The sequence below is a fragment of the Corvus cornix genome, chromosome 7 (genome assembly GCF_000738735.6).
Source record: "Corvus cornix cornix isolate S_Up_H32 chromosome 7, ASM73873v5, whole genome shotgun sequence".
Classification (NCBI taxonomy): Eukaryota; Metazoa; Chordata; class Aves; order Passeriformes; family Corvidae; genus Corvus; species Corvus cornix.
Window position 1 is genome coordinate 26,968,207 of NC_046337.1, and position 13,252 is coordinate 26,981,458.

A 13,252-nucleotide genomic window follows, 5' to 3' on the forward strand; every position below is an offset into this window, starting at 1 on the left:
ACTCTCCATCATTTCCACACTCCTGTGTCAAATACAGCACCAATTATTTACATTATGATTGGAATTACCATTGGCACCTATTCAGAAGATATGCAGACAATATTATTCCAGAGAGTCTGAGCATGTTAATGTTCTAGGGATCTGATCTTTTCCAAAGAATAATCTCAGTTGTTCATAGTTTTTTATTTTGTTAGTAAAGCAGCCAGCAGTATAGAATTCATTTTACTGTGGAATTTATCCTACTCCTTGAGTTCCTTCCTAGCATTCACAGACTATGGCTGTCTCTCCTTTATGATGGAAAACTTACACGTTTTCTGGCTGCTAATGGACACACCTGTCTGCACATTTCAAAACGATGGAGTTAAGATGATAGCTGCAGTTTCAATGGCACATAGGAATACTGATTTGGGTATTTTCAGCACTTTTAATAGCATCTTTAGTTGTCATTCTTTGCTAGTGCTCATGCTTAACATTTGAGATATATAGTTTGGAATTTTAATCCAAACACTAGCACCTTAATGTAGATATAATGATATCAGCCTTTTATTTACTGCCAAAAACCTAACGTTTCAGTGCCAGGCCATATTCTGCAGCCTGATACATCACAGATCTCAGAATATCTACTTTATAATTATGATACTTCAGCTGCTGAAATACTGGCTGAAGCATGCATGCGGAGATATAAAGATCCAAATCAGTATGTTGTCACAGCTAGTACTCTAATAAAGTACCAGAAGTCCAGCAGTATTGTTTGTACACAGCAAAGACTAGGCCCAAACCTCAGACAAAAATCCAGAGACACGATAAATAAAACTACAGTTGGGTTAGAAGATTTAATTATATAGTATACAGTTCACACACAAACTAAAAATTGCTTTGGTGATTTGTTTCCGAACTGCAAAACAGGCACAACACCTCATCTGTTTGCCCTCTGCCAGAGAGCCAGACAGTGCTTCAGGTCTTCAGTAATCTGTTGCCATGACACAGCTGCACTGCACAACTCTGCCTCCTCCTCCTGCTTCTCTCTGGGGCTCTCCCAGCTCGTACTCCATGTTTTCACACAAGGGTCACAGACAGAGCCCACAACACGGGGTTGTTCAGAAGGAGGGAACATATCAGAGGTTCTGAGCAATCTCTATTTGCATTCATCATTTCCTACTCACAGTAGGAAAAAAGAAAGGCTGGAATCTACTACTGGATAGAAATAAGAATATACTGGAGATCTTGGCATCCCTTCCTGGCCTTACCTCCTCGAGGCAGTTCTGTGTGCAGGTACGCCAAGCCCCGAGTTATAGAGTGTGCCAAACGACAAGAGCTCACCCAGTCACTTGTGTGGAGACTCAAATATTTGCACAAAGAACCCTAAAAAGAACCCAAAAAAAGACAAAACAAAAAACATGGATTAAAATCATTGTCCAGTAGAGTAACTCAAAATCTTTTGGAGACTCAGTTTTATTCACAGCTTCTAAAAGGCATAAACCTGCAATGCTTATGTGTTTACCCACATATTCTAAAACACAAGATTTGACTGAAGTTTCATTAAATTCCAGTGCTGCCATTTCGTTTGTCTAAAGTGGAATAGAAATTTTATGACAGAATAACAGGGATTGCCTCTAGAAAAAATTAAATTAATTATAAAAGTCTTGTTGCAGAATAGAATAAAGGTAACTGCAGATGTAACAGCCTGGGTTTCTAAAAAGGGGGATTTAGACCACTATCCCTTACAGAGTACTCAACATCTCTCACTTGCTATTATCTATTTATGCATCAAAACAAGAACACCCCAAAGGCAATTCCAAATAGGAGTGAGTCCACATGCACTGAAGAAACATGGAAAAAAAGAATGCCATGTTCCCCTTTTCTTGAAAGGGCAGTTACATGTATAAAATGGGGGATATTCTAGTAATTTATCTTGAAATCTCTAAGCAAACCAGAAGGAAGTGTGCCAATTATGATATTAAGATATTCTAGAAACTGAGACTGCTATCCAAAACCAGGGCCAGACCCTGCAAACTGTGACACGTTTGATGCACCGTCCCCAATGACAATATACTTAAACAAACTAAATCCTCAAGCATGAAGAACAATCTGGCTAACTCTGCATGCTTGTTATATTTTTTAGGACTACAAACTACCCTGGTTTTGCCTATTTAAGTCTGTAATCTTAAAGATGCACCAATGTGTAACATCAGATGCAACTAAATACGTATCATTGCAAAGTAAGTTTCGTAACATTTGGTTCATAAAATTTGGTATGAATCCCTCTGGAGTTGACACTTGGGTATGTTACACATGCACAATTCAGATGGAGGCACACAGATACCAGAATTTAAGTGACCAAGGTATTGAACATTTTTTTAATCCAGTACTAAGACTAAAATCAAGTTCTTGACACTTCTTAATAGAATCATGAAAGTCTTACACCTTTTCAGACCTAGTCTGTGCAGAACAAGGAACCCCTAAATAGGCAACATCCTTGGTGAAAACACAGACTGAATGTCACTCATGCAAGCTCACACAAGTAGTTTTTCATTGTTTAAAATGCTGTTACATGAACTTCAAATAGATTCTGTAATACATAAAAAAAGCTTTGAATCCACCTAGAAATAAAGGAATTGCATATTTTTCCTTATTGTTTACAGATTTTTAAGAAATACAAGCACTCTTATTAGTCTCCAAATGTCATCAGCTTGGGTTTTTTTCTTGGCTTAGCGGGTTGAGATTCCAGCCCATTCTAATGAAGGCCACAGGACTGTCGTCATGACGTGACTGGGAAATACTCACTGTATAAAGATCTTAAACGAGCTTCAAGATCTTTCTGCTGCAGAGCCTGCCCACTACCAGATGTTTTTAAAGCTAGCTGAAGGCTGTGGTTTTATGCTTTTAGTGAAGTTCAATATAAATGATAACCAGGAAAAGTTTTAGAGAGATATATTTGTAATTAAGACTATCTTGTTAAGAGTCACAAGTTACATGTTAAATTGGGGATATTTGTTCTGATTACAACTTTTGATAAAACTGGTATTTTTAACAGAGATTCTATTTGTGTTTTACAACAAATTGTTGTTCTAAAAGGACATGAGTGTCTGACTACTGGGGCAATAATTCTGTGGCTGTTACATATTTCCTACTATGTCATCCCTCACAACTGACTCCCTTACTGACCTACTACACCTCAGTCTCATCAGAACAGCATGTTGATTGATACTCTTATGGTTCCTTTCACTTGTCTATTTCCTTTGATCTGAAGGCATGTTTGGATAAAAACACAACCTGGGTCAAACCTATCTGTCTTGCTTTCACCATCAAGAAAAATTTTCTATGTAAAAATGCCCTGGTTTGTGTGTTCTTATTTTCAGGAAGGAAAGTATTTTGAGGGAGAATGATGTTTTGGATGGGGAATATTTCACCTGCACATCTTGTATTGGTTAGTCCTTATTGAAATCAGATTTATGGCTCCAGTTTGAACACTGCAATTCTGTTCTAGCAGGGCTGCCACAGAAGGCTTCCTTTTCTGCTGTTAACTCCACATACAGCAGAACATCTGCTCACTGAATTACAGATCACACTGTGCATTAATTACACCTGCTGTGCACTTTTTCCAATGACTTCCAAACAACCAGTGCATTGATTTTAGACTAATCTTGCTGTTCTTAATACCACATTGGGAAAGAATCTGATAATATGATGTCATAAGCTTCATCTGTACATTTAATCAGCTCATTAACAGAGCCTGTTTACATAAGCAACAAGACACAGTTTTCAATCAAATTACATTTCAACTGAAAATCCTTTCATTCAAAAAAACAGCAAAACCAGATCACCTGTGAAGACACTTATGCTGTGCCCTCCCATGAAAAGAATACTCACTTGATTTTACTTAACTCAATTACATGAAAATATGCCAGTTTTGTCAGAGTCACATGCTTTGCCCCTGTCCATCTGGTATGGGCACGACCGACCTTTTTCATGGCTGCTTCTAGTTTCTGCAATCTCTTCTTAGATGCCTGTCTCTTACAAGCTGACATGATCAAGTGCATTCTCACTTAAAAGCTTCACTTAAGACACTGTTATGTATTTGTGCTTTGTTGCCTTCAGTTTGTATATAGTGTGTATGTGTGTAAATACATACCTATGTTTAAGGTATGTGTTTACATGGGTGTATTTAACTTTCAACACAAGCATATACATAGAGCCTAAAAATCCCTAAGACAGGCCATCATTACTCCTACTTAGCACTGTTCTGCTCCTTTTTGCGATTCAAATAAGCAGCTTTTGTCCTACTGCCTCCATAAAAGATCAGGCTTCAGCCATCCCCTTTTACACCTTGCAGGAAATACAATATGAGTTTGCTTACTTCAGACCAAAAAGCTTGTTTAAAAAAACATTATTTAACTAATTACTACAGTTCTTTCCCATACACAGGCAAAAAAACCCCCAAGATAAATTGTGGCACAATTTTTTGCATTTTCATATATATAACCCCCATATACATTTTATGATTTTTCATGAAAGCTACTCACATTCATACTACATATTTTTTAAATGTTTCTGTTTCTGTATATGTGTGTACACGCACAAAACATTAAGTACCCTAATCCATGAATTTGAGAAATGTAAGCATTCAGTTAGCTGAGAAGATTTGAAGATATGGTTCCAGAAAGTAAGGATGCCTTCTTAAGACATGTCCTACATCATCAGTATATGCCACAGAAAGCTTTAAAGAAGAAAACAGGATAAAAAGGCACCATGATTTATACTGCTACAAAGTAGTTTGACAACAATCTTGGATCTACTACATTTCACTGTAAAAAATCCCTCTGTTTACAGCTATTGAGTGAGGTCATAAGACAGAGAGAATGTCTTAATATTAAGAAATTTCTAATTTATTAAATTATTTTGAAGTAAAAACAACTTTTCAAATTCTGTCTTTGAATAAGGACAGAATTGACTAAAAAAACCTTGCACCACAACCAAGAGCAAATACTCCAGAGCTAAGAATTTCTAAGACTACATTTGGTAGCACTAACTGGGAAATCTAAAAGGCTATTACAGTAACCCACAATAAGGTGCATTAAAATTGTCATTTATATGGATTATTTTTACATTACTGTGCAAGAAGCACCACCAAAACCTAAAGTACATCCTTTTTATGTGGCTATTCTTAGGATTCTTAACCAACCCAATTGATTTCTTCGAAGCACTTACATTGGGGTAATATTCCATCACCAATAAATATTCCATACGGCCGTCTGCAGTGAATCTCTCATCCCCCACAATGAAGCGGGCGATATTATCATGTTCCATCAGTGGAATCCTGTAAATGTTCCTCTCATTGACAAAGTTCTGACGATTAGCAAAAGAAAATACTTTCACAGCAACTGGACGTTCATCTAGGGAACCTTTGTACACTGCTCCATATCGTCCCCGGCCAATCAACTGCAAAAAATATAAATAATTAGTTCACTAAACAATAAATGAAGACAAAACCCAAGTTTTCACTCTACAATAATTGTATGCCAACTTTTATCCTGACTTATACTGTAAGAATAGTGAAGACAGTGAATATTTTGTAATAAAACCAGAATTAGAATGCTGTCATGAAAGCTATTTTGGAGCTGGAAACCTCAGCACAAGCCAACACAGGTCTTACTAAATTGATCTATAGTCTGAATATCCAGTAAATATATCATAAATAATCTATTCCGTACTTTTATATACGGAATCAATAAAATACATGTGTTCTGTGCTGCTAATTCTCTTACTAACTTTTGCCTACTAAAGATTTACGGCTTTTTACGTGATCAATTTAATTTCCCTCCATAGATCACAGACATCAGGCGAAACATTTTTGGTTTAGGACAGTTTATAAGCTGTACCTTTCAGGTTAGTAATAACAAAATATGCATTTGTAGCGCAAAATAGATGCCAAAAGAGGTAAATAGATTTTAACAGAAAGAAGTAATTAATTCCTGACTACCTGTGAATCTTTATTCTAGCTCCCAGTGTGTTAGGCAGTCTTCAAGAATGGCCTTTCACATCTCCATAGTAACTGCAGAAGAAAGATGCAATCTCTACTCTAAACCAAAATGCACAACCACCTTCAGGAAGAGCCCTAATTTCTAAAGCTCAAAAAATTCCAACTACATTAGAATTTAAGTACCTATTTAAAATAATTTTCAGGAAGACCCATACATGAAACTGTAAGGATTTCATGAGCCTTTTTTTTTTTTTTCTTTTTAAATACTTACAAATGGAGGAGGAATAGAAAACATAAGGGATAACAAAAGTAATGTTTCTAAAGATGATATAATTGTTTTATGGGAAAGTTTTCAAAAATAAAGTATCATTTAATGAAGAGACTTTTGGTTTCTCAGTGCTTTTATACCACTGGGTCGCAAAGCAGCAGCAAGTCAGTTCAAGGTACAAACCTGGAATGTAATCTACCCACAGAGATGTCAAAAAGCAAGCACAGGTTAAAACATTTGTCCTGCAACACCCTGTGACTGGGGGCGAGGGGTCAGCTCCTTAGGATACAAGAAACAGGACAGAAGACACCATAGCAGATCTCTCTACCAACTTTCAGACTTGGAGAAAGTCACTGCTTTCTCCAAGACTGCATTATCAGTGCAAGTGCTTTCATCTGGGGCTTTGCACACTCCTACAATACACATTGTTAGACTCTTGTAAACTGCCTCCAGTACTATTTTGTTGGCAGAAGACACCCAGTGTTCTTTGCTGATCAGTCTGCTGTCACCATTAGAGCAGCTCACACTGCACGTCTGCAGTCTGCATCTCTAGGTGGAGTTTCTACTGGGAAAAAGAAGAAAAGTACCACTCTGCATATCTCAGTCATTCTACTCATTTTTTTCCTGGCTAAAAGGTTTTAAAAATTCCATATGTTCCATCAAGCATACCAACTGGTAGCATAACATTTTGCAGTTTTGTGATGATACATCTAACACCAAGCTGAGCATAAAGTTCTGGTTGGCCTCTAGTTGCCATGGAGATAGATAAGACTGATAGATAACACTGAAGAATGACTACACATAAATGCACCACTACTGAAATATACTGCCCTATCTGCAGTACATTCTATATTTCAAGACTGTTACTAAAGAATTTCAAATTCCTTCAGTAGGACACTGTACTAAAAGCAAGCAGAGTCAAGCAAAAATAGATCTTTTGATGCAATGCTGAAATATAGCACATTCTAACTTCCCCCACTACCTCACAGTGCTTCTTTTTTGTTCTCAAGGTAAAACAATTTCTAGCTAATACCAACAACAATACTAACAAAATTAAACAAAATGTACATGCAGTAACCCTTTTTTATTTTAATTTCTTCTTGAAGCTGTGATTTAGAAGAAAACATTACAGGAGCATTGACACATTCATTTCTGTAGCTATGCCTGGGATATGACCACAAGCATTATATTGAATAAAAATGAAGATTAAGAACTGAGTTGAATATTTACCTCTAACAACTTCAGATTATCCAGATCCAATGAGGGCTCTGATGCTGCTGCCTCCATCATGTTCATACTGTGCAAACCTTGTTTACGGTCTCCTGGGGAAGAGGTGACAAGGAAATCAGAGAGTTTCCTTTCTGGACATGCTCCAAGTGAAAAAAATGCAACTTACCTGGGACCTGGCAGAATTACTTATTGTAGGCAAGGATGTAACAAGTAAAAAGGAGTCCTGTAAAATCTTCTCAAAGTCAGCAAAATGAGCAGTGAAGGTGCTGATAAGCTACAAACTACCTGCTACACAACTATTTTGATAATTTAAAGTCACTGGCAAAAACTATAAAGCATGTTCACCACCTCACTTAAGCTGTGCTGAGCAGAGGATTTGTGGAAGAAAAATGGGTCCCAAAATGGCAGCTTAGAGAACTCATTACTCTCTCCAAACTGTTATGAAAGGGATATCACCATAAAATGTCAGAGAGGAGAAAGGGGAGCAGAATTATGTACAAGCAGGTAATAGGGAGTGGGGAGAACAGAAGACCTAAGTATAACTTTGAGCAATAGCCAAATGAACAACTGAAAAATAACAAAGGCAAGAAGATTGTCAATCCCTACCTGCAAGCATCCTGTATCCAAAGAACAGAGCAGCTATCAGAACAGCCAGTACAGACACAGATGCCAGGGCAATAACGATGGTCTCATCTCGATGAAAAGAATGAGAAGAATCTAAAAGCAAACAAGATGAGGACTATTAAATTGTAAATTTGAAAGAATAAACACTATAAAACATGTAATTGTTATTACAACAATGAGGGGAAAAAATGTACTCTGGATTGCCAAACATCACACTAAACTTTTTTCTCTCAAAATCCAGGGATGGCAAAAGAGCCAATCAGCTCAAAACCAGCTGGGCACACACGTTCACTGGCAGCTTTTCCCGGTCTGCCCTTGCCCTGTAGAGAGAAGCACTGACAGCAGAAAGTGATTCTTCCTTCTATCTGGCAAAGTTCAGCCCTGCCATACAAGGCCAAGTTGATGCAGTTCTGCCCTCCTATCTGTGCCTTGATCCAGTTTCTGGTATGCATCAGGTCTGTAACCTTCACAAGGTTCTTTTGTTGTTCTTCCCAGGACAAAAATCTCATGAATTTGCTAATTGGGCTGCAAATATGAGGAATATTGAATGTTTCAGACTCAAACACCTACAACATACGCAAGTCCACTTACGCATATATTTCAACATACTGTGGGGTTTTGATTTGTTTTGTGTCAGTGCTCAGATAATTTTTGGCATAATTCTTACTTCTTAATACACAAAAAGAGGTATCTCTAAAGACTGCAGCAGGAAACCTGAAGCAAAACCAAAACACTAAACAAAATTAAATAAAACTAGTTTTATTGAGCCTGTTGTAAAATAGCACTTGATTTTTTGTCAGAATGTATCTTGCTTTTTCAGGTTTTCTTGGTTGGGTTTTTATTTCCCCAGAGAAGGAAAATGATTTCATGAAAACGTTTGTTAGCGCCTTAAAATGCTTCTCCATGTCAGACCCCAGTCTTGCTTCCCGCAGGCATATAAAAAATCCAGCCACTTTAATATAAAAAATTATTAGTGCAGATACTCTTCTGATGTCAGAAACACTGGAATGTGGTGCTACAAGACCTCATTTACTTTGGCTTCAAAACCAAGTTTGGGAACTATGTTTAAACACGTCTTATATACTGCAAAAAGTACTCCTAAAAAGACTGTAATGAGATCTAACTACACTAAAACCACAAAATATAAAATGCACACAAGACTTAAACATTGGATAAACTTCTAGGTGAGACTGAAATATACTTTATCCCAGTCTACACTAGCTGAATAAACTGACAAATTCACTTTCCTTGAATTGCATTTAAAAGAAATTCAACGTGATTCACTGCTTCAAATTCCCAGTGTCAACTGTCATTTTTACATAACCATACCAGTAAGGGGAAATAATAAAAAGCTGGTAGAACAGAATGCCAGAGAATTTCAGCTGTGACAGAAGTATGTGAAGAATCACCTATCAAAACCCACATGCAGCTCATATCTGATACCTTTATTTATCCTTTAAATAAAAGGGAGGGATAATCACGATACCATCAAATTTAAACTTGTTCTGTCGAAAGAAATACCATCACTACTGGTTTTGGTCAAATAAGTTTCACTAAGAAAATAAGTTATTGCCATAGAACGCTAATGAGGAATATGAGCTGTGACTTCCATAGTGAGAAGATTAAAAGATACACATTACAATTGTCATCTAAATTATGAATTCAAAACATAGACATACATATATATTAAAACCCACAACATCACAAAGGAAACTGTTACATCATACAAAGCTATATGAAACATGACAGAAGTGTAAGAAGATGAGTAACTGCTGGCAGGGAAATGGTAGTTTTGACTTTCATATTTTTATGAATGGAATTTACATTTTATCAGGTTATCTTTTAAAATATATATTAAATGTGGTAGCTTTTGCATCAGTTCAAGACAGTGCCTAGCATGTACTAAGAAGTAGCAGGTTTTGAGAGACTGACCTTTTTGTTATAATCCCAGCTGTTATTTTCCTTGACTGCACACAACTAGAGCACAGCCATTTGCTACCTTCCCATCGGTAAACAACCAGCAATCATTTCCACCACTGTTTGCCAAATGACATCTGATGCCTAAGTTTGATTGCTCTTCTTTAGTTTTCTATACAATCAAAGGCTTAACAACATGCCTCATCAGGAGCGCCCTCCTCCACCCTGGAATGGGATTTTGCTGTTCAAGGGCATCCTGAGCAACAGTTCCTCTGAAGCTCTGGCTGCCTTGGCACACTCCCCTTAGAAGCCTGTGAATGGTGTCATTCTGCAGGCTGAAGAGATACCAGAAAATCTCAAGATAACATTTTGTTCCCATTAGCAGCTGAAAAACACAAAGTGAAAAAGGATTGTTTCTTTCTCCTTCCTTGATGGACCATCCCCTCTGCGGGCTTTTTCTGTTTAGTGGGTAGCTGTGCAACCACCAGGTAACCTCACAGACCTTCCTGGCCTTCAAGAGGAAAGAATGCTTTAATTTTTTTTTAAACAGAATTGTTTCATAAGAATCTCATATTGGCTTATCTTGAACTAATTTTCAATTCTTATAAATATTTAAAAATAACACTGTCAACATTCCAACAACCAAATGAGTCCTACAATGCGAGTTACTACTGTCAGGGTGATGAGCAGTATCTATAAATTTAAGAATAAATACAGATTTCTTAGTAAGGGTAAGTGAGCATCTCAATGGAGTGGTAACATGCAGCTCAAAACAACATGAGTGAGTAAAATGCTGTGTGTGACAGCCAGTCATTTCCCAGCAAGGACAACTTCTACAAGCAAATGATACTAATCTACACTAAAAGGGAAGCACAAAAACCCCACAATGACAAGAGGCCCAGACAGCTCCAACCTACCCCCCCAAGTGTTATTTCTATCAACCCTCTACCTGCTTTGTAAAACAGTAACTTTGGATGTTGTCAGATTATCAATCTTTCTTACACAGAACAAAAAGGATATGGCACTTATCAACCCAGTTTTCAAACGTTCCAAAACTTAAGAAAACTCTTATTAACTCACTAATTTTATTAATCCTTCTCTTTCTTTGGATATATTTCATCTTTAGTCTTTCACATGATACTTACCTTTAAATGCCTAGCTAAGAATCACATAGGACCTCTCAAGGCATTTGCAGAGGCTCATATTTCCTCTTTTATCTACTTCTAAGCGATTCATACATGTTTTTTATATACATATGCACAAGAGTCATACTTCTCTTGGTATTATTTGGAGTTGCGTTTTAACTAACTCCCCAAAAAACACATCAGTGTAGGTCAATAAAAGTAATCGCTAACCTTTAAGCAAGGCACTTTTGAAATAAGGATGTAAAATGTACATGCTTTCTTCCATAAACTTACAGTCTGGGCCAAAACAACCATGACTCATCACGATTAGGACAGTCATTACGAAAGCTATGATTTGATATTACATTTTTCTGAACGAAGACTTGGGTGGTCTTAAGCTGTTAACAACCCCTCCCTCAAATCAGTGGACTCTGCTTTTCAGGTCTAGTTGCAAGGACCAGACACCCTGCCCTACAGCTTCACTAGTTTTTCATCATGTCACTGTACAAAGAGACTTTAAACATGCGTAACAACCACTCAACAATCTCACCTGAATTTTTGGAATCATTACCAATATTTGGGTATTTAGTGACACATACCAACTGATTTAAAAACACTGTTTTCAAATCTTAGACTGGGAGTGCTGGTATCTCGGTATTATTCCCAAACCAATGTATTGCATAAAAAAAGCAATAGCATGAAGAGCAGAATTAGCTGCAGACTCTAGAAAATCCAACAATTAAGGAGTTGACTGGTGAGCTAAACTCTGTGTACAGTTGTACACAGAAGATCTTGTCAGAGCTTCCTCAGATTTACGTTACTGTAACTTAAAGCAAGGCTAGTGCAGGTGCTTGTTTCACTGCTATTTGTAAGTGCGACTTTTATTTCCAGCTTCAACTTAGGCTCCCTGATCTACAAAGAAATGTGCCACAACAAAAAATTAAAACCAACAGAAACTGCTGTGTTGGGGTTTCAGGAGTTCTCCTGGGGTTTTTTTTCTGTTTAAAGAAATTTTCCCCATACGTGTTGCTAGGGGGACAAATTTCTGGGTACTTCAGAAAAACAAAAGACCTACCCATTGGGGGTGAGGTGCATCTGGCTACTCTTTTGTTTCACCTGGGTGTGTGGGCAGTCGGTCTCCGGTGTTTGGACAGAGAGAGAGGCTGCTTCCTTCAGCTGCTTTTCCTTCTGCTGGAGAAGCCCCGGGATCCCAAGGCCGCCATTCCCTGCCCTGCTGGGAGCCGGGCCGTGGCCGCCCTGCTCCCGCCGTTGCTTCGAGCCTTCGCTACGTTGTAGCCGTGCTCACCCTGCCTGCCCGACCTCCGGGGGGTTCCCTGTTTGGATGCATCTCGTCTGCCACCCGGGATTTGTGCTCGTCCCTGCCATTCCAGCCTGCTGTTCCCGAGGGTCTGGCAGACACCGGGATGGGCTGCCCAGGGCTTTGTGAAGCCTTTGTCCCATCCCTTCCCGGGATCCCAGGGCACCGGTGCCACGTGCTCCCCGAGCTCGCTCCGGAGCGCCCCCTGCAGCCGCGGGGGAACCATCGCACCTGCCCTGCTCACCGGGAGCCGCCAGCGCCCCTGCCGGCTGCGAGAGGAACTGCACCCGAGGGGAAAGGGCCTGACAGCCGAGAAGGCTGGGGCTGGGTTTGTGATTGCTGTTACTGCCATAGTTGTTTTGTTTGACTGGTTATATACATATAGATATATAATAGGAAAGAACTGTTATTCCTATTTCCCACATCTTTGCCTAAAAGCCCCTTGATTTCAAAATTATAACAACTTGGAGGGAAGGGGGGTCGCATCTGCTATTCCAAGGGGGGCTCCTGCCTTCCTTAGCAGACACCTGTCTTTTAAACCAAGACATGCTGTAAGGCCCAGACAACCTTAAGAGCCAATTTCTTATCCCACTAGGATGGGAAAGGGAGCACTGCTCAAAGGGCTACTGCCTCTACAAACAGCAATGCAAAGGCACCATGTGGAAGACACCCAGCACGAACACACTTCTGTCTTGAAACATTTTGCCAGTAATTCTGATAGCAGTCAGCAGTTTACTGAAGTCTACCAATCCCATCACAAAGAAATATCACAACAAACAGCATAAATCCTT

At 38.6% G+C, this 13,252-nt stretch overlaps 1 protein-coding gene across 2 annotated transcripts in view; it reads right to left on the reverse strand.

Moving 5' to 3' along the window:
* BMPR2 (bone morphogenetic protein receptor type 2) overlaps nucleotides 1-13,252 on the reverse strand; it is a 108,378-nt gene that overhangs the window by 17,664 nt on the left and 77,462 nt on the right. For both annotated transcript variants that reach the window (XM_010406617.4, XM_019290378.3), the window contains exons 4-7: nucleotides 8,085-8,195; nucleotides 7,479-7,570; nucleotides 5,209-5,439; nucleotides 1,248-1,362 (exon numbers count right to left, since the gene is read on the reverse strand). In XM_010406617.4, coding sequence (XP_010404919.1) covers nucleotides 1,248-1,362; nucleotides 5,209-5,439; nucleotides 7,479-7,570; nucleotides 8,085-8,195 — 549 coding nt within the window. The remainder of the gene's footprint in view (nucleotides 1-1,247; nucleotides 1,363-5,208; nucleotides 5,440-7,478; nucleotides 7,571-8,084; nucleotides 8,196-13,252) is intronic.